Source organism: Rhipicephalus microplus, chromosome 4 (genome assembly GCF_043290135.1).
Source record: "Rhipicephalus microplus isolate Deutch F79 chromosome 4, USDA_Rmic, whole genome shotgun sequence".
NCBI classification, from domain to species: domain Eukaryota; kingdom Metazoa; phylum Arthropoda; class Arachnida; order Ixodida; family Ixodidae; genus Rhipicephalus; species Rhipicephalus microplus.
In genome coordinates, this window is record NC_134703.1 from 43,871,737 (window position 1) to 43,893,436 (window position 21,700).

Sequence of the window (21,700 nt, forward strand, 5' to 3'; positions counted from 1 at the left end):
CGAGATGCAAACATTACTCGAAATTGACCCACAGCTAGCTCCTCTGAAAAGGAAAGTCCGAGTTGTGAGAAATTAAATAGCAAGATACTCGAAAGCTTGTGGATCAGTTGCGGATATGTCCGAATTCGCTGCTGTATGTAGGTACGGTGCTCTGAGCTAGAGTAGGAATTTACACGTGCGAAGGCAAAGTGATTGCCTAATATAGTTCAGAAAATGTTTCAATGCTGCTGAATTTTTCACTTGAGCTATGAACCAGTGTGTCTGCAGCACCAGTGTGTTGCACAGCCCTAGGCATTAGTGGTCCTTCTTACTGGCATATTCAGGACACGTCTCAAAGAAGCAAACACTGCTTTCTCATTGGAAAAGGTACTGTCAATTTTTAAAGCAGCCCAGGCTGGTTGCGAAGGAATATCGGTGGGAGCACCTGAAAACCCATGAAAGTTGTTTGCAAGTTTCAGCGTGCTCTTTCTTCGAATGTGTTCCAGAGGTGGACCTATAACGCACAGCTTCGATGTCACGAGGGAGCATTTCTCGGCACATTCATTAAGCCACTTGCTTTGCATCTACTGTGGAGAGTGACTTGGCAGGGTTGGCAGTGCTCCACAGCTATTTTTCAGAGTTTTGAAGTATTTTGCATGCTCTATAGGAGTTTGAGTACTGTAGATCAGCTGACCAATTTTTGTTACCAAGCAGCTTTGAAACATTTTGATTATTGGCTTACTGTATCGTTGGCACTGATAGCTATGTCAGTGGCAGGAGGGCTTAGTATTGCATGCCCTTTAATGTTGGCTTTGAAACTGCCTTGGTGTGCAATGAACTTTACGTGCAGAGGCTATTTTCAAAAGCCTTGCATTTGACTGTTAACGTATAGATAAATTATGAAAATATGCTTTAGCCTTGTCTGTATGCGAAATCGCTGCTGCATGGGTGGACGGCCAGAGGCGACTAAATGTACTATAAAATTTATCCCTTTTTTGTTTGTGAGAATGGCAATATTGCAAAGGGTATACTTATATTATAGGAGCTGTCGCAATATTTAAATGCTATATAGCTGTTGTTTCCCATTGATCACCAATGAATTGTGGCTATGTAGGTGCGTCGGCGGCTTGAGAGTTTAGCTGTAGTGAGAACTGTAAGAACTTTTGCATCTGAAAGAACAGCTAACATATCCTCATACTAACTTCTACCATAAAAGGATTCATTGCATTCTCCTACATCCAAGATAATAATGTATTGTTTTTTTTTTTCCTTCTTGGATGTTATGACATTCACATATTAAATTTTGCCTCCATATTTCTAGCTTGCTTTGGTGAGAGCTGAACATCAGCATCGTAGCATGGCAAGGTTCCTCACGAAAATTAGAAAAAAAAAAGCTACTATGGTGTGAAACTGTCTGCTTTTTATGCAATTTTTTAATATAATGTATCACAAGAGTTGAAACTAGGATGTCATGTAGATTTATATACATATACATATTTGTTCACCTGTGTTGGACGCATACTGTTGCTTTGTCCTAGCCCTGCATTTTCCATGGTTTGTTTAAAGGCTCATTTAGTATATCTGTGTTTCTAGGTGTCGATAAAAGCACCCCAATTGTTTACTATGTCAGTTGTTCACTTTAAGTGAAATTTCTTAGTCCTGAAGAAAGAAATATCAAGAGCTTAGATGTGACTGAAAATGTACTAGGTTCTTTAAGAACGCACAAGTTGACAATAGCTGTGAAGTCACCATGGGCTAACAGAACTGAGTTTAATATGTTGTTTGTGTGCACTAAGTTTTTAGGTAGTTCTTGATTATGTTGTTAGCTCTTTGTGGCTGCCTTTAGCGGTGTTTTGAAATGAGTGGTTGCTTTCTTGTTTGATTTGCACTTATTCTTCCTAATCGTGTTTGTCAACATTTGCCTGTTTTCTGTGTGAATATGCATGACGTGTTTTTGATGCGTGAATTTTTTAAGAAAGAAAATATCCAGTTTGTTCAATTCCTGGCTCTGTTTCAATTGCAACTGCCAACTGTCTAGTTGCAGGACCATGGTGAGATGAACACCCAGCAGTCTCACTGCAAATGCTGTTTGCAATGCAAGTAGCGAATTGTTGCAGAAATCGTTGACTACTGCCTATTCTCTGATTAGACACAAGAGGATTTGATTTCACAAAATCTGATTTCACAGTTTGCTCAATACATACAGTTATGTTGTCTATCTGCAGTGCAAAAAGAACAATGTTCTCACAGCAGAAGTGGTTCAGCAATGTCTTTTAGCACTAGAGCTGCAGTGGGACACTGGAGAACGCAATGCAGAGCACCAGGAAAACAACTCTGCACTTGTGTGCAGCAGTGTTGTGAAGCAGCTCCTTTCCTCCTCCTGTTTTACCCTTACCTTTTTTCCTGCGGCACCCTTTCAAGCTATGCTACAAGATTCACAAACGAGAGTTTACACAGTTGCGAACATTTATACAAGTGATATTGTGCATTTCAGCAGTGTCTGCTTACGCATTTGTTTAGGCTTGTCTCATCAGTGATGAGGAGGAGGTTTGGTTTAGCAATACATGGCCGCCAGTTTTTGCGTCTGAAGCCAGAGGTTTAGGACTGGGGGGGTGGTGGCGGTGGAACACTAGCTCTGCGATCTACGCTCTCTGCTTTAGTTGACGGCCCCTGCTGTAGTCGACGGCTCTCTAATGCTCTGTGCAAGTGTGAAAAATGTCTCTTTTGTTTAAATATGCCATTCATGTAGCCATACTGCTGCTGTTTATTCTTTTGTAATTGTGGTTCTAAGAGGTAAGCTTGTAGCCAGGAATGGGCCATAGTACGAAGGACTCGAAGCTATGTATTCCATGTATGTTAAAGAAAACTTGGCAAAAATAACTATGCAATAGGATGTAAAGGTGGGCTAGTTGGTAATTCATAATCATTCAGCGAACTGGGAGCGCGGGGTAAACACAGACACAAAGCAAAGACGAGGCATATTTAAACACAATGCCTTTCAAACAGGTAGTTTTCGGACAGGACCTACAGCAGTTTTCGTGACACTTTGAGAGCAAGTTAAAGAAATGGAGTGCTGGTGTCTATAGCTAAGAAAAAAAAGAATAAAAACCTAATAGTCACTGTTTCAAATTATTACCATTGGTGAAGTGTGAGGAGGGAAGGGCAGACTGCCATCACTAGCATCTTCTTTTAAGCATAAATTGTTGGCTGCGCTAAGATTTTGATTTGCACGTTGGATGGTATCTTGCTTGATGCAAGAACTGAGCATTGCAGCTTTTTCATTGATAATGCTGAGAATGAATTGGCATAAATTTTCTGGGGAATTCAGCCAGAAGGAAATGCAGTTTAAGGGATATGCTGGGGCTTAATGATTCAGTGCATTCCTTTTGTGAATTTCGAAGGCTATCACTCACCGAGGAAGCTCAATTTAATTGTGGCACGTGAGCCATTAACACGTGAGACAGCAGTGATAACTTTACTTGTTAGCATTGTTTAAAGTGGTGTAGCTTTTTAAACCAACTGCCCCTGGTCTGCCACTGTGGTGCATGATTTTCAGCTGCTGACCTAAAGGTCGTTGGTTCTTTTCGGCTGCGGCAGTCCCACTTTGATCCAGGTGAAATGCCAGAGGCTCGTGTACAGTGCGATGTCGGTGTATACTGAGCACCGGGTGGTCAAAATTTCCAGAGCCCTGCACTATGATGCCCCTCATAATGAAATTGCGGTTTTAGGACATTAAATTCCAGATATCATTAACCAGCTACCTATAGAGTTCACCTGGAGTACTGTTTAGTGTAACTGCCTAGCGGTCATGAGTCCAAATTGACTATCGGTCTAGTTGAAGCAGTTTGAACAGCACGCTGTATACACCTCTCAATGCTGTGGACAGGCCAATGAAATTCCGTCTTAGGTTAGAAATGTGCCTCATTTGTCGTCGCCTCTTTGACATTGAAGCATCCTTTGCTCGAGCCGACCTTTGGCACCAGGGAGGGTATGCGTGTCAGTTCACTTAATTTCTTGGCAGTCACTATGCCGAAATTTCATATGTGAACTTTGGGAGTTCAGGGGAAGATGAGGGCTTTGGAAGAGATGAATATTCTGCAACAGGGGTGGGGGGGGGGGGTTGAGTGGAAACTACATTGGCTCGAGTGACAACCCATATTGAAGAAGATTCATCTCTTCAGGCCTTCACCTTCCCTTGAACTCCCAAGAAAGCACATGACGTGGCTCCGTCGTGTGCCGAGGGCAACACCTCGTTGTACTAGGTGTTATGCTGGCTCAATCCGGTCGGAAGGGTGGCAGGGGTGTTGCCAGGGACATTTTCTTTTCTGTACGTGCATTTGCACGTGTATACAGTAGGACCTCGTTAATACTTTTCCGAGAAAAAGAAAACGCGGGAAATGTATTATCCGAAACGGATTTTAGAGCTAACCTCATAAGCGCGAAAATGCACGCGACAGCGACGAGCGATGCTATGAGCGACGGAACAGGGCGTTCGCGCGACGTATCGCGTGCTCGTTTTCGCGCGATCGCTCGGTTCTCCAGATTTGGAAACCGTTGCTCATCGCCCGGAAGTGCAGGGCTCAAGCAGCCTATAGCGAAAAAAACGGAAAAGACAGACTGCATAGGTGCACGTGACCGTGCCCGAGTCACGTATGCGCAACAATAACGCAATGTTTACGCGTGTGCATATAAAAAAGTGCTGCAAGGCATCCATAAACACTTTTCGTTCCATTATACAACAATATATTTTATTTTTAAATTGCATATTGTTCACTACACGGTTTTCTTGGTGCGAGTAGACGGCCTCATGCCAGCAACAGTGGAATTCGCTTGCCGAAGCCGTCGCGTGAATGAGGTTTGCCTGCGCTAGCGACTGATCGCGCAAAGACGATCTACATCGCGTCGCTCGTCGCTGTCGCGTGCATTTTCGCGCTTATGAGGGTTGGCCCTTTTCGCGATTGCGAGCGTAGCAGAAGAGAAATCGTATTAAGCGGAAACGTGTCAACAAGAGGTTCTAATGTGTACACGTATACACGTTCAAAAGCCGCGAAAATGTTCGTGGCTTTTGAACTCGAGTTCAAAAGTCACGAACATTTTCAATTTCCACGCCGCTCACCCGCCTGGCTACGCCATTGACTAATGGGTGGGCAGGCGATAATTCTGAGCACATCCTTACTGGGGAGGAGAACGATTGAGATATGCGAGCCTTACTTGGGCACCAGTAATAGTCGTACAAAAAAAAAAAAACGCCAAACTGAGTTTGCTGGAGCACTCTAACCCGCCAGTTTAGAGTAGGAGCAGTAATTGCGTCAGGCATTGGCACTGACGGTGGTCGCCTGCCGTGGTGGCCCATTTTCTCGTAGGTGGCCAGGTGTTGCTTGGTGGCGAACCGCCTGGACTCCTCTGCACCCAGCAAGAAGCGGGGCAAAGAGCGCGAAACTCCGGCCCGCAGAAAGCTGTCGGTCATGAAAAAAGTAGGCAAACGCTCCTCCTCGTCACATTTGCTCAAAATAGTGCCGTCCACAACGTGGAGTATCGAGTCGACGTGTGAGCGCTGACCGGGCTTCGGAGCTGAGCAGCTGAAGGGCCTCGCGTAGCCTTGCGACGCACGGCCATTTTTTTTCGTGCACAAAGGTGTAGCAGTCCGAAGCCCGAAGTAACTAGGAAAATAAGACTGGTGTGGAGCACATTCGGCAAGCATTCTCAAATCGTCAATGGTAGATTGCCACTACCCCTCGGGAGGACAGCTGCATGTTGCCGGCGATTGCAGCACACGTGCTCACCCTGACGGGCTTTTTGGTAAGGCAGTAGCATTGTTTTAGCCATGACCTACTACACTCCTGACCTGCCCAGAGAGCACCTCTTCCAGCGCCCACGTTCTAGTTCATACCTTCTGCCGCTAGGGCCGTCACCTACGAGCGGCGTGGCGCTAGTCAGCACCTGCTCGCTGACGTCATCTTCACTCTTTGTGGTCAAATTTTGACCAACAAAGCACTCGTAGTGCGTATTTATGATCCAAAATTTAGAATTATTCAGAAATAATAATACTAAAAGACATTCAGAATTTTTTTGCAATAAAATGCACGCTACCACGCATAGGCTGCCCTACATCGTGTAAATCTACGGGTTCCCACGTTTGTCAACCAGTGTGCTATAAATACTCAAGCGCTCTGAACACCTTGCTTAACCAGCAATGTATGGGAAGAAATAGTCACATATATGCCGCCAGTTCACTACAGAATGCAGGCATTCTTATACCAGCGCCTACAAAACAACCGTAAAGAAACAGACGAACAGGTTATAGGTAGCGCCACCTACGGCGAGCGATTGAACGAGAGCGGGGACACGCGCTCCCATAGGAACCCCGCTATCTGAACAGGTCAGGAGTGTAGTAGGTCATGGTTTTAGCAAACCATGATTCCTTTGTTTTTTTTTTACCCATGCACACACTGTAATCGCAACCAACGCCTCCTCCAGATAGATGCCCGAGGAATGGCTCGCGCTCCCAGCGGAGTTGGCCTGCCTTCAGTTTTAAACAAGCTCCGCGCGGTGGCGCTCGCGACCGACAATATCTAAGGTCCCTCCATAATTTATTGAGGGACTTTAACAATATCATCACGGCGACGGGCGGTACCAGCTAAGCGTTTTTCATTTACGGCCCATAGGGGCGCGTCAGTCGAGAGTTGTTCGAGACCTGCAACTGTGCATCACTGTTTCGGAGGCTATGCAAAGTGTTGCGTTGTTGCACCATCCGCCACAGGTGACGCTAGCGACCGAGAACATTTTAAAATGAAAGAGGGAAAGGGTGTGGCAGCTGTTTTTCTGCTCATGCGGCAGGCATCTTCCTAGAGGAGGCATTGTCGCAACAATTACCAGAGGTCGTCACTCCTCAAGCGTGTAGCTGTCTTCTGTGTGTAAGGAGGCGCCGAGAAGCAGTGATGCTAAATCGTGAAGGAAAAAAAAAAAAAACTATGGAAGAGTTGCACGTCATTCCGCTAGCCTCTGCAACCTAAATTCTGACACCGCCCCTCCCGACCGATGAGATTGATAAGGCTCCGCGCAACTGACGCAAACAAAGCAAGCCGGCCAATAGTAGTGCATGCCTTTCGCATAACCGGGGCCTACTTCTCCCTATTTTTTTTATGACTAGACTTCAAGCTTGTCACGTAATGCTACCTCCTGGTTTTTCTCTGCGCCCGTCGCGCGACAGCGAGCTGCCAATTACGCACGTACGTATGCTGTTTACGCATGAGTGACTTTTTTTTTTTTCGTCGGATGCAGCGGCTTTTTTATTTTTTTTTTGGCCCTTGCATATCTCGATACAAACATCTTAAAGGGGTTGCGACTTTTTTGGCTCCGTGAACGGCGGCATGTCTCTCGGCAGTACAAAGTGGATAAAAGAATCTTGTTCCGTATACGAATGTTGCGGCATAACCTGGCTGACCTGGCTCGGCGCCTAGCCGAAATTCCCGAGTCTGGAAACCGCAATTCTGGTGAGTACGATGTGTCTGTGAACTTCCTGGGCATCTCGTGCACCGTAATCTTGCAGCGGAAAGAACGGAAACTCGCGCCTTCGCCACGTGGTCCCGACTGCGAAAGTGGGCAGTGTTGCGGGTCACGTGGCCTGTCGCGTTCGACGCGGTTATCGCGCGAAGACGAAGCGAAGCAGCGTCTGCCTTGGCTGTCATTTTCTCTTAATCCCACCTATTACCTCAACACCATTGGCTCGTGTGGGCGGGCAACAGAGGCGTAGCCAGAAATTTTTTTTCTGGGTGTGGGTGGGGAAGTATTTTAACCATAATTTATGTATGTTCGTGCGTGCGTGTACACTAAATACGAAACTAAAATTTTCACCCCCCCCCCCCAATACCTTGCAGACAGGCGGTTGGAATTGGATTGTAACCTGCTAAATGGCCCTGCGATACTTACAATTAATCATCGAATAGCTTCTAGAGTGCTCGTCGCCGCGAAAATTTTTGAATCCTTTAGTACGAGTGGAGTTGCAGGGTTTCGTCGCGCGCTTCAAGCGAATAGGTGACCGGTAATATGGGCAATCGCAGGGAACTGTGGGATACGACGGCTTCCGGTTCGACGCATCACGCGGGTTAGCAGCGGCACGCGCGCATTTTTGTGCCGCTCCGTTGAAAAAAAAACAAAAACGCCTCTCCGTGCGATTGCAGTGCTTTAGAAGTTGTTTTTTTTTTGTTTTTGCTAACCGTGATTGTGACAATGACAAACTACAAAAGCCATGAACGGTAGGGAAACGTTTTTATCGCACTAAGATGATCTGCAATGCATTTAGAGTGTTCGGGGGGGTACTCTCAGTTTGGCAAGCAGATCGGTCGATACGGAAGACGGTTTTCATTGCATAATACGTTACTGCAGATAAACAATCACAATTTTAAAGATCTCGGGGGATTGAGATGACTGTAGCATTGTGCTAAAAGTTCCTTTCGGGATCATTGCTTCGGCCGACATCGTCGGTCGATCGACATGAAGCGCAGTACTTATTGAGCGAATTTAGATATTTTTTTTTTCTCGCATTCTGCGCGCTATAAGATGCATTTCTTATTCGAAACCAGATTTTCATATAAACGCTGTTCTTGATTAAGCTGCGCGGCACAAGTCAGACATAGGCGGCGCTGAATAATCTAAACCCTGCGCTTGTTCCACGCACGTCTTCCTTTGATTCTCGTCCTGGCGCACAGTTTGACCAAGATAAACGCAAATGCACTCGTCAAGCGCTTCGTGTAAGCTTACTCTTGAGTGAAGTGTGGCAGCTTGGGCTAGTTGGTATGGCATGACGATAGTTATAGCGCGAGAACAAAACGACGACACACTTTCGTGTCCTTCTTGTCTCTGTGTCGTCGTTTTGTTCTCGCGCTATAACTATCGTCTTGAGTGGAGCTTTTGCCTTGTTTGTCATATATCTGGGTGCAATAGTGGGCGCTCATCTCGTATGGCAGGTAGATTTCACCCGCGCGTTCCCATGATATTTTTGCTAGGCGCGTCTGCGCGACAGTTTATTTCTCAATATAATATTCACAGCAAATTCATACGTAAGCTTTTTTTTTAGTGTGGAATGCACATGTATCTGTGATAAAATTATTTTCGCACACTGCGGATTTAACGTTCCGCGTATACTCATAGGCTACCTGTCTCCGTGGCTCTCTTCCCAGCCGCGGCCCACCTCATTTTTCTTTCTTCGTTTCGTGGCAATCGATTAATGCGTTTGCCTTTCACGCTCGAGTTGACGCAGCCATTAGCTCAACAACCTACCATGGCTTATCAGATAAACGGGCAACCGCGCATGCGAATTCCGAATAATCTGAGGCTTGCGGCGAAGCGGTTCACCGTCGTCTACTCTTCTCGAACCGGAAGCCGGTAGCAGACGGTGCATCCCACGATCCCTCGCTCTTTTACTGGTCACCTATTCTCTCTGTACCGTAGGGTTCAGTAGGGTTGAGAGCTGGGCTAGTTGGTGAGACATCATTTAACCATATGGTGTAGTAGCGCAAATTCACGGGGACGAAGAGGACAACAAAACACGACACTCGCTACACTTGCTACTAATTTTTATTTCAGAAGCAGCACTTCATATATAACCCATAACCCTAGCGACACAGAAAAGAACTACGAACACTGAATCATTGCCAACAGAAGCTTTTTGCGCAGACTCAAGCGATAGTACACGGCAGATAAGCTTAGACACTTTAAGATGACATAACTAAAACAGCCCTGGGTAACATCAAATAAAAAAACAAAAAAAACAAAAACAAAAAATTTTGCGGGAATTCACACATGTTTGAAACAAAATTTTGAAACGACAAGAAGGAGAGTATGACACATGCAAACACTGATCTCTCTGTACCAGCGAGCGCGCTAAACGTTACGCAGGGAGGTGCAAGACACGGTAAAAAGATTCGTCCCTTCGTCAACACGTGTGATAATCTTGAACACTACTGTTTCTTCGAACGCGCGCTTTGAATTTGATCGCGGGCATGTGGCGGCATCCCGTGGCGACCCAGGCAATTATTGAACTCGTGATGCCCATATCAGCCACTGGCCGCAGATATTTATTGTACGACACGGTAATTCGGTCTGTGGCATGATGTTCTGAGTAAAGAGGCAACGATTTTCTAGCTGATTTTAAGAATCTCATATACCAGGACGCGTGCTGATATTTGGCTCGCGTGGTCTCAGGGGCCTCGACTATATATTTATCGGCAGTGTTTTCTTTTTGTTTTGGGTAACGTTCACAGCCCGCCTTTTCAAGCAGTCTTAAGTAGATAGAGATCGCGTGGAGGGGGGGGGGGAGCTTGTTGCACAAACACATGTGCACATGTCCTCTCCTCTACCGCTCCTAGCTACGTAACTGTTTCGAAACAGTGCTGCAACTTACAAGACGAAGCTATACAGCATAAACGCACAGCCATTTCAGCTCCAAAATATTTTGCGATATTGACGCATCCCACGTTTTGGTTTGCATTCGCTAGCAAGGGTATTTGATTACGCTTCTGGCAACGGGCAGGGTGTGTCAAGAAAACTGTCGTTAAAGATAAGGGAAATAAAATAGTGGCTCGCCGCCTTAATAATTACATTTTAGGTAGCGGCACACGTCTTCAGAGTTAATATTCGTTTATTTATTTCGGGGAGGCAGGCGGTCAGTTCAGATGTGTAATAATTTTCTTCCCGCGAATAGCCAATCGCCGCTCTTAGATTTCAAAGAAAAAGGTGCCATCGGATAATTATTGCAGAAATACTAATCAAATTCTAGCGATTTTACCAATGAATCTTGAACGCAAGCGCCGATGAGCACCACTGGCGCTCGACCAAAATAATGCCTCTCTTCACGACGTGTGCAGCGAAGCTACAGCTCTGCATTAGCTCACCGATGTGCAGCATGTGGCCATAAATACAGAGTTTCCTTATACACACTAGAGGGAACTCTGGCGCTAGTGTCTATGGGAGCTGCAACGCATGGCGCTTCAGCGATCATGGGAATGATGGGTAGTACACACATTTGTATACTCTTCTTACTTCTGGCCTGCTTCTGGCTCCGTGTGTGTTCGTGTGGCTTGGAGCTGGAACAAAAAATCAGCAAATGTTCAGTGATTGTGCTTCACCACCTTATTCTTTTAAAATTAAGTTTCGAAATCGGGGTCATGAAGTTCAAAAGGGTTGAATATTTCTTTCAAAACAAAAACCGAAACACAGCCATAAAGGAAGCCGCAAGTACAATTCGCCGCCCGCAAATCCGAAGACTAGGCAAATGTGTGTACTACCCATCATTCCATGGTCGCTGAACGATCGCAGCGACAGTTAATCTTAAGAAACTCTATGGCCATAACCGCAAGTGCGCATGCAGCCTGCGCACCCACAAAATGAAGCCGCTCCAGGGTTGATGTACGCTCGCTCATTATGAACGTCTCTGAAGAACATGGCAGTTGTGCTCTTCTTCCGCATTTCAGTTTAGGTTTTGCAGGCGAAGTTTGTCTGATTTTAACACTTCGTATAGACACTGCCTTGCAGCGTTTGCTTTTTCGAAATTTCGGAGGGACCATTGACTCTTCCCAAAAACGTACGGTACCGATCCTTCCACCATTTAGCTCTATATATACCGCCTGATTCTTAATGAAATGTTAGTTTAATTGCTGTAATGATCGTGGAAGTTGACCTCTTTAGTCGCTTTAAGATATCTGCTGACATAGAAAACGCATTTAGTGAGCAAGCGAGCAAATGTATTATTTCCCTTATTTTTTGAGATTTTTCGGACACATTGTTCGAAACACCGAGGTACAGGATGCTCTTCACGTGCAACGTTACTAGAACTTCACGTGTATGTACTCGCTAACAACGTCACCATTCTTCGAAGGCTGGGCCTGGCGACGTCACAGCGCGTCGCGCAGGTGACGTCATAGGGCGGCCGTTTCAGGATTGGAGGGGATAACATGTATGCACCGCGGCGCTCGCAGATAATCATCAAGGAGCGCGAAGATCGTCGTCAGCGTCGCGAAAAGCTGCGGCTTCTCACGGCTGCCAGGCAGGGCTGCCTGGCAAACTCGGCATCGGAAGTGGTCGTCGAGCTGGACCCTGCAACGGAGAGCAACGAAGAAATTGGCCTGCAGGAGACGCCGCTGTCGCGGATCGAGCCGAACTCCGAAGCACAGCCTGAAGTGAAGCAGTTGCACTCTACGAGATTTAGGGAGTAAGTAGTAGTGTTAATGTGTGGTGTTTTGCGTGCAAAAGCCACGATATGATTGTGAGGCATGTCGTAAGGGAGCGCTTCGGAAATTTAGACCGACGGGTGTTTGTTATAATTATATGTGGGGTTTCACGTCCCAAAACCACCAGATGGTTATGAGAGGTGCCTTGTATTGGAGGACTTCGTATATTTCGACCACCTGGGGTTCTGTAACGTGACCTAAATCTAAGTACACGGGCCTCAAACATTTTCGCTTCCATCGAAAATGCAGCCGGCATTCAATCCTGCGACCTTCGGGTTAGCAGTCGAGTGTCATAACCTCTAAGACCACCGTGGTAGGGTTTGCCGCTAAACCACCCGGAGGAAGAAATTTAGTTGTGGTTCGGTGGATGTGCTCGAGTCTACAATGGAGTTCGAACAGCCTCGCCGCGGTGGTCTAGTCGCGATAGTGTACTCGGCTGCTGACCCGCAGGACGCGGGATCGAATCTCGGCTGCATCTCCGATGGAGACGGAAATGCTGTAGGCCCGTGTGCTCAGATTTGGGTGCACGTTAAAGAACCCCAGGTAGTTGAAATTTCCGGAGCTCTCCACTACGGCGTCTCTCACAATCATATGGTGGTTTTGGGACGTTAAACCCCACAAATTATTATTAATAATGAAGTTCGAACACTTAGCGGAGACAATTTTCGAAAACTTAGTTACACGCATTTGACGACCGAAACGAGGGGATCGCTCGTTTTGTATTTTACCTTCGCTTTTTCCCTCTTTCTCGTCTTTCTTGTCCCCTTCCTTTATCCCCCAGTGTAGGGTAGCCAACCGGATGCCTTTCTGGTTAACCTCCCTGCCTTCTCCCTTTTTGTTGCTTCCTCCTCCTCCTCTATATCCTACGTTCGTAGGCTGGTTTCCTCTCGCGATGCCGCTTCCCCTCCTCGCCATGTGGTCATACGTCGTCGCATTGCGTTCTGAAACAGTGCACTCTTCCGGCTTTTGTGACTCCGTCAACTTCGTGTGACAACTTTATGCTTCTTGATTAATCGCTGTTGCCGTGCAGGCCCGTGCTCATATACAGGGTGTTGCTGGTAAATTGAGCCAGGGTTTAAAAGTATGCCCGCACACGCGATTACAACGCGACCAAATGCATGTCGCTCACCGTTGCCTGGATTTAGTCAAACTATTTTTTTTTGTGTTTTCAAATATTGTTTAATTAGATATGTATAATTAACTAAGTTTTCGAAAAACGAATAGACAGGTGAAAAATTCAATGATAAAGCTGTACATCGGTTTGCAAAACGTCCGATTAGACAGTTTTGAACTTTATATCTATTTGGTATTAGCGTTTTTCTAATTACAAATGCCCGCGAAATACAAAAAAATACCACGTGACAAAGCCGCTCGTGCGCACAATGATTCAAGTGCTCCCTAACGTTGCGCGTACGAACAACCATATCATTTGACCCATTGTGCTGTCTCGGCAGGGCCGCAACGATGGTGGTGGCTTTAGGATGAACACGTTTTGCTATCGGCTACAAAAACGATAACTGCTGTGACTGCTTATCGCTGTCGTGAACCGTTGTGAGGGAAGCGTGTCGTTCGTGCGCAGAACGTTAGGGACCACTTGAATCGTCGTGCGCACTGACGTGCTAGCGGGTTTGTCACGTGTTACTTTTTCATTTCGTCAGCATTTGTAATTAGCAGAAAAAGACTAATACCCAACAGATATGAAGCTCAAAATTATCTATTTTCACGTTTTGCGAACCGATCTACAACTTTCTCATAGCAATTTTTATCCATCTTCGTTTTTTCAAAAGTTAGTTAGTTAAACAGATCTAATAAACATTATTCGAAAACTCAAGAAATAAACTCCAGGCAAAGGTGAGCAACATCCATTTAGTCCTGTCGTAATCGTGTTCCGGCTTATTTTTAAACTCTACTAAAGTTACGTGGGACACCCTGTGTATACGAAGTGTGCCGGTGTGGGCCCTGTTTTGCGCGCGCGCCTTTCAAAGTATTGCCAACATAATGGGTACGTTCGGTGGCACGCGGTGCCAGAGCACCGTCCGCTCGAACGTGGACAGCTGCTTGCAGACTAACAGGGAATTGTAGGTTCTTGTTCGACCAATTGCAGCATCGCTTGCTGATAGCAAGCGTCACTGGGGAGCACCGTGCTGGTCGAGGCTGGAAAGGACTGGAGGGGAGAAAAGATTGTATCTTGGAATTTGCTGGTGCGCCCGGGGTCTATAGCACTGCCGCATGGGGTATAAATAATCTTGACCACGATGCGCGTGTTCATTGAAACGTTAAAAAAAAAAGCGCGGCTCATTCCTTTGTCTATAGCTTCTGCATAACACGAAAGTGAAACATGGGACAGTTGAGCGTTTTTGGTGTATCGTTTCGCCGAAGGGCGACGGAATGAATGCTATACAGCAACAAACTGTCACGCGAAGAAGGGCAAGCAGCTCGAAACTTGTAGCGCGCACCTCGAGCAGAGACCACGCAGGACATAAGCATATGCAGTACGAGCGCGCACTAACAACTATCACAGCTCGACACGAAACGAACGCATAAGTGTATTCACTGGACGAGCGCGAACAACTGCCACAATTTTCACTTCGTGTTTGAGCAGTGCGCTCTTTTCGTAAACATGGCCGTGGCAGCAAGCGAGTGACCTTCGTGCCCTCTTTAACCACTGTAACCTCAGAACCTGTTCAGACCGCATGCCTCCTTCCTCTGGCCGCGCGGCAGAAGAGGTGGGCATCTAGCGATTTTGCGCATGTGTAGCTATGACGTGTCAGTGCTTCTCCCAAGCGTACACCCGCGCCACCGCCGCGCCTCTGCTGCGTGGCGTTTTGATTGGCTGCCGCAAAGCGATCGGCCTTGCCGCCTGGTTTTTCTCCCGCTTTCGCAGCCTGGAGAGGAGGTTTTACCCTTTTCCCGCGCTGCCGCTTTGGCCGCCCCGCCTTCGGTGTGAACGAGCTTTCAGAGGGAAATTTCGGTGGAAGCATAAGATGCACGATGTGCCCGAATCACGAGATAAGCGCGCACGCACTAGCGACTACGCCCCGTGAAGGCGCTCGCGCATTACAACGTGCGGGGCGACGACCTTCAAAGCGCGCCCAACGTGAGCCCATCGCGCCCCCTCGCTACAGGTGCCGTAAACGCGCTGAAGCTGCTGAGCTCTAAGGAGCGCCATTAGTATATCGTGTGTATAAATAGCTCGCCGTCAGCAAGCCAGACAACGCGCGTTCTGTGGCCCAGTGGTCTTGCGTCGCGCGCTGCGGAGCGAAAGGTCGTAGATTTTTTTTCTTTTTTCCCTTTGCGATCTGTTCGTGTGCGTTGTACAACGTCATAACTGTGACGGAAATACGTCAGTGGAGCCGTGGCGAACCCCGGCAGAAAACACATTCGGGTTACAATATCGGAGGTGGTTTAAGGGTCCTTTAAAGTGAATTGTGTTGATTGAATTCACTGAAGCTGTTTAATGAAAGTTAAGTGCTCAGCAGTAGCAGTTTTAGTAGGCCTAAGGGGAGTCTAATATTTTGAATGCTAAAACGATGACATGGTTATGACTTTTATGAGTAACGCTGCTGTTGTGTAGCCCTGGTGACAACGTCTGGCTCTGAAGAGTGTACCTAAAATCGATATAAATGTGTGTTATTGCTCTACCTAAAATGCGGTCCCTCTGGTCTGTAGTCGAATCGCCTGCCCGAGCTTTGCAATCATGCGGGAAAAAAGCATAGGCGTGCGCCGTGCTTAACTGTGCTTGTCATTAAGAACATTTGCATACCGTGATTCTTGAAAACCTCTGAAGGCCATCGTAAACCATTGACTCTCACTCAAATAACAGCCGCAAAATGCGTGCGTAAAGCTTTCTCCAGGTGTGTCACACGACCTCGTCCTTTTCTTATTTTAGTTTGTATAACTGCAAATCAAATTCGCATTGCAACGGAGCTGACTTGTGTTTCTCCTTTATGAGAGGGTTACAAAGCTCAAAGCTTTTGTTGCAGTTTTTCTGTGACGTATGCAGACGAGCAAACTTTTTGTAGGTTTATAGGTTTGAAGAGCAAGCATAGATAGATTAAGGTTAAATACGGCTGCAGACCACACAGCTTAGTAACTATCTATTGAGATCGAATGGACGTGCATGTTAGTTCGACCATTCTTTGCCAAGGGAGAAATAAAAGGCACCTATTTCCCGCTACATGTCATGTTAATTTTTGTCTCCCCCTACTCCTCGCTTTTTTTTCTCTCAGTCCTTCATAACTTCATCTTTCCATAAAGGTTTCCCGAAACACTGGTGGCTGAGAACCGCTGTTGTACACGAAGGGTTGTTAACTCATGTTATTAGTGTAGCCGACACGGTTTAATGAATATTGCAGCTATGTTGGGACGGGGTTTACAGAAGTGACGAATTTTTTTTAATTTCGCTTTCCAACTTTGAGCAGCTACTGTGACCACGTCCAGAGTCCCGAGATCAACAAGACAACCAAGGCATTGCTTGCGGACTTGGTGTTTTACCAGGACCGACTGTACCAGAAGGACCCCATCAAGGTACGTACGTAGGGGGCAGCTTGTTTACTTGAAGTTTTTTTTTTCACTTCAGTACAAACTATGCCGACATATTGGGCAGCACTAAATCCTTGACAAAACAAGCATTACTAAACTAGAAGAATTAACGACGAAACGAAAGGATTCGATGTTTCATAGGCTTATTCATTCACGTCATAATATACAAAAGTACGAAAATATTTGTTTAACAGCCCAAGGAGGCGTCGCCCATAGTCTTTTTTTGGGCTAGAGGAAACATTAGGCTGAAAGAGCGCCGACCGCAAGAACACCGCGTTTACAAGGATTGCTGTTGGGTTGACTTAAAAAGGAGTCAAAACTCAGGCTAAAAGTAGCCAAAGTAGCCGCGCCATTTAATTTCAGCGCCAAATTCGTAGCTGTAATTGAAAAGGATATTATGAATAATAATATTCAACAATAAATAAGACGATTTTGAATGAGCCAATACGCAGAATAACGAGCCATGGCGCCAACTTGAAATTTTTGTAGCCTGACAGGGTCGTAAAGTAGCCAATTTCCTGCAAAAAGTAGCCACCAGTGGCTGCCCTGGCCATTTTTATTGTTGCCTTTGCAGTAATTTATAGGTCGGCTAAAGTTTGCACTGTTTAATGTTGATGATATTTGGAATCAAACATAGGCGTCATGACGAATTGTAAGCGTGCGAACAGCACCTAATGTTCATTTCGGAAATATTTATTAAATATTCAAGCGTCATTCAGGCAGTTTACTTCGTGGCGCACGAAAATGTGTTTCTAGGAACTTTTGCTAGATGGCGCATCCAAATCCTGTTGAAAGGCGCCATCAAGCGTGGCACACATGTCACCGCCCCGTTATAAAGGGGATGCTCATAGCATCCACCCATCCATTCGAGAGGTGAGTTCGAGTAAAAACGACAGGAGGGTTCTGGCCTCTTGAGCCTTTACAGCCAATCAAGTTCCAGTTCGTGGCCGTTCGCCCATCTTCTCACTGACTTGTGAGTCGCAGTGCGTCGTCTGCAGTTCCTGTTGACACGTACGGCAACTTACAACCATAAGCGGGCGCAGGGTTTCCATTTCAGGGGGGAGGGGGTGAAAATTTATTGCAGTGCCCCCCTCCCTATCATGTCAATGTATGGGCCTGTGTTCGTTCTCCCGTCCTGCCCCCTCCCCGTGCATACACCTTTGCTTACAAACCTGCTTCATGTCATCTCTTTGTGATTAATGGCGATGACAAGTGAACGCCACGGACAAGCTTGACACGCATTTCAGATGCTAATAACGCTCTCACACAGTACTGTAATAGCTGCAATGGCAGCGCCCTTGTGGTTGTAGATTCAAATGCATACGTTGGCCCTATGGAAAGTCTTTCCTCTAGAGTTTGTACTAACTGTGTGGTGGTTCCCTTGCGGTGAATGTTAGATCGTCAGTAGAAGGCGCTCGGTGTCCAAGTGCGCTCTAAACAGGTCGTAAGCAACGTGATGATCAACGTCCCGATTCATCGCATTAAAAAATTTGAGGTCTGTATCGATTTATTCGCTGCATAAAATGCTTGTTTCTGTGGCCACTGGCCAAGCAGGATTTCCAGGAATTGGCGAACCTGGACACAGCTCCATCTATAGGCGGTGCCGTGCCGTTATTGAACGAGTGATAGTAGAATTGGTATCTGGTGAGCAAAACTATACTTATTGAAGTGTACTGACTCTTTCATGTGGTAGAGTGCCACAGAAACATTACCATAGCATTCTGGTCACAAGATCCCGGTTCGCAAGATTCCGCTTTTGACCGTCGCGCTTAGAATAATACACCCAGGGAACCTGCGTACCTTGTTCGAGGCTATCTGAAACTTAGAGAATGCTTTTGCGGTTCAAATTATCGATGCTTACTTTGTTCGTCAGATCACCGTAATCAGCCTCTTTGATCTCCACTTCAGAACCTTTGCATTTCTAAGCTATCTCCTGGTGCCCTATCTTACGGGAGCTGAGCCCACTTTCCTGCGAATTTTTGCAATTTCATCACCTTATCTTACACTAGGCTGCTTTTTAAATTCTTGCTCATTCTGTAGTGCTCACGTATCGTTCGTTATCTCTGTTACAAATTGCGTACGGGGCCCGTCTATGTCCAGGAGATCAGCTACCGCAGTTTGCCCTCCGATCGACTCTGCTCTTTCCTTATCTCATATGTCGTGCTTATCAAATACGATCTCTCTCGCTCTCTTTTCGATATCCCATTTAGCCACGGCGAGGCGTCATGGCTGCCTCCAAGGGACTCGCGATGCCTCAGGCGGGCGCACGAGGAGGCCGGGGAACAGGGGGTGCAGTTGTACTTCACAGTATTTTAGAAGCGTCTCATTTTGCTCGCTCTTGCCTTTGCTTTTTGTTTCTTTGTTTTTGTACGTAGGCCCGATCCAAGCGGCGTTTAGTGTACGGACTGAAGGAAGTGCGCAAGTACCTGCTGCTCAACAAACTCAAGTGCATCGTTTTCGCCCCGGACATCGAGGAGGTGAAAGGCGCAGGTAAGAAACCACGCCGCCTGCCTGCAGTCGACGTGCTGTGCCTGACTTAGTTAACGAACAAGTCGCATTCAAACACTGATGCTTCTAAATGGCTCGCCACGTGACGTCACAGGCAGAGCCATATATTCTGCAACGGGTTTTGTTGGTTTCCTTAAATTTGTCATTCTCATTTGCGAGAGGCTGAACTTCAACTTGGATAATGATCAGAGCATGTATACGTCTCGGCCTTTAGTAACAGGTTTGTGTTTTAAGGAAAGGTGCACATAAACAGGCCCACAGCGTTGATATAAGCCTACAAGTAACTAAATGTAATCATCTCTAAGTGTAGTCTGTATTCGTGCACTCGCAGGGGGCTTGGACCACTCGCTGCGCGACATGATTGACTACGCACGCGCGCACTTCGTACCCGTCGTGTTCGCGCTGAAGCGACGCCACCTGGGAACTCTTGCCAAGAAGAACGTGCCTGTCAGCTGCGTCGGAATTTTCGACTACAGTGCACGGGAGGTGAGCTTGCCGTCGTTGCACTTGAGCCTGAACAACGAAATAAAGTGGGAAGTTTACACTAAGCTCTGCAAAGCTTGGTGCAGCGAAGCTGGTTGATCCTCAGCTTATTGTGCTGCAGAATCAAGGCCGGCGGTGAAGGGATTTTGCGTGTGTGACCGAAGGAGAAGCGGCCGAGAAACGGTGACGGGCAGATCTGGAATACGCTCGAACCTTGCCACTTTCGATGTGTTGAAATTGCTCACCCTGAGCCACGCAGTAAAAACTGTGGTGGATGCCTTTGCAACGGCTCGCTGGTGGCATGGCTATGCTTATAGCAGAGGCGGCGCGCAGCAGGTACAGTTGCTATGACAACGGCACCGCGTGGATTCTTTGTTTACGAACATCTTACTGCCAGCTATTACAGTTTCGCTTTAGAAAATTCATGTTCACTTTACAAACCCATAACAAAGGCGACACAGTATAGGTATAGGACACAGTATGCTTTTGTTGATGCTTTCTTTTTTCACAGTTCAGGCTCAGCAGGCTCGTTAATTGATTGGCCCGTTAATTGAATGTATGAATGCATGTGTCTTAGCATCATAAAAAACAAAAGGCTAGATTACGCTGTACTACAGCAACTATTATAGGATAATGTGTTGAGCGGACACTATCATTCAAGTCACACGGATCCTCGCTATAACATTTGTCGCCGAGCATGTTTATGAGTGCTTTTATGGAGCTTGCTTCGGGGATCTTTGATTGTCTGATTTCCGTGAAGGTTTTATCTATGATATATCATACCTTTTGCCCGTACTATTTCCTAACACTCTTTGCTCGGTGACAGCTCTTGTTCTGTACAACATCACACATCATCCTCCTAGTCTTTCTTGTACCGTATACACCTGTGTCCTTGTTCTCTCCCCGTCGAATGGGTGTGCAGACACAGTTCAAGGAGCTTCTCGAACTGGTGAGCGCGGCTAGGGAGACCTACACGAAACTCAAGCAAGAACTGACCCAAGGCGTTTCTATGTCTGGTGCTGGTCGAGTGGTCGCTGAAGAGCCCGAGTCCACTGGGAGAGTACGCTGCGAGGACGACAGCACTTCTGTCGGTGTCGTTCTCGACGACGGCTGGGTCACTGCGAACGAGGAGTCCGACGCAGAAGACTTCGAGAATTCGCTAACGACGGTGGATGCGTCGAAAAATCTCGACTCGCTGGCCCGGCTCCTGGCTTTGACGCTAAGGTCGGCTGGCCACGAATCGTAGTACACGATGTGCTCATTTCTCTTCCAAAGCGTACACGTGTCCCTGTTTTGTGTGGATGTATTTGAACGACGTATGTACATGTTCCCGCGTGTTTGTGCGTGTGTGTTATGGGTAGGAAGTGTCTCACAGACTTGTAAAATTGTAAACTTTGAACTAGTGCTTCCGCGTGGTGAGTGCAAATGTACAAATGGCAAAGAGTGCAAAGAAAGCCGCGCGAACGTGCATGCGTGAAGCAAAATTTGAACAGTTGTGCCCTCTTGCAAGCGTGTACATCCTAGAAAATGATAGTACACTTCGTGGGTGTCTGTAGTTAATCTTTTTTGTTTGTGTGTCTTACCACAGTGATATTGATACACGTGTACTTCATGACGACATGCCCAATGTTCGTGCCAAAACTATGTCGCTTTGTCGTGAAAACAGCAATCTTGAGTGAGCTCTCTTCAACCTTATTTTCTGAGAGCACATGACTGAGTCTTTGAAATCAACAAAATGCATGCGTGTGTTGCGTGAGAGAGAGGTGTCTTGTGAAGGCTACGAATGTTGTATATAGTCATAAAGCCTGGTTAGCAAATGACTGGTTGCGAGCCGTGTGGGCTTCGTAATCACGACGGATTGTGCGTGCAAGCCAAGGTAAATAGTAATTAAACCATGACGTTCTCTGTGAGCCACCTTTTTCGGGGGAAGGGGAAGAGAATCAACTCATACGGTTGCGTTC

At 46.6% G+C, this 21,700-nt stretch overlaps 1 protein-coding gene across 2 annotated transcripts in view; it reads left to right on the top strand.

The window, feature by feature from the left end:
• Nucleotides 1-21,086, top strand: part of Sbp2 (SECIS-binding protein 2) — a 71,311-nt gene extending 50,225 nt beyond the window's left edge. Inside the window, exons 9-14 of one of the 2 annotated variants that reach the window (XM_037422830.2) lie at nt 5,343-5,453; nt 11,955-12,187; nt 16,628-16,733; nt 19,124-19,238; nt 19,588-19,742; nt 20,662-21,086. In XM_037422830.2, the coding sequence (XP_037278727.2) occupies nt 5,343-5,453; nt 11,955-12,187; nt 16,628-16,733; nt 19,124-19,238; nt 19,588-19,742; nt 20,662-20,985 (1,044 nt within the window). In that variant the 3' untranslated portion in view covers nt 20,986-21,086. The remainder of the gene's footprint in view (nt 1-5,342; nt 5,454-11,954; nt 12,188-16,627; nt 16,734-19,123; nt 19,239-19,587; nt 19,743-20,661) is intronic. The other variant, XM_075892651.1, reaches the window with a different exon arrangement.
• The last annotated feature ends 614 nt before the right edge of the window (nt 21,087-21,700 follow it).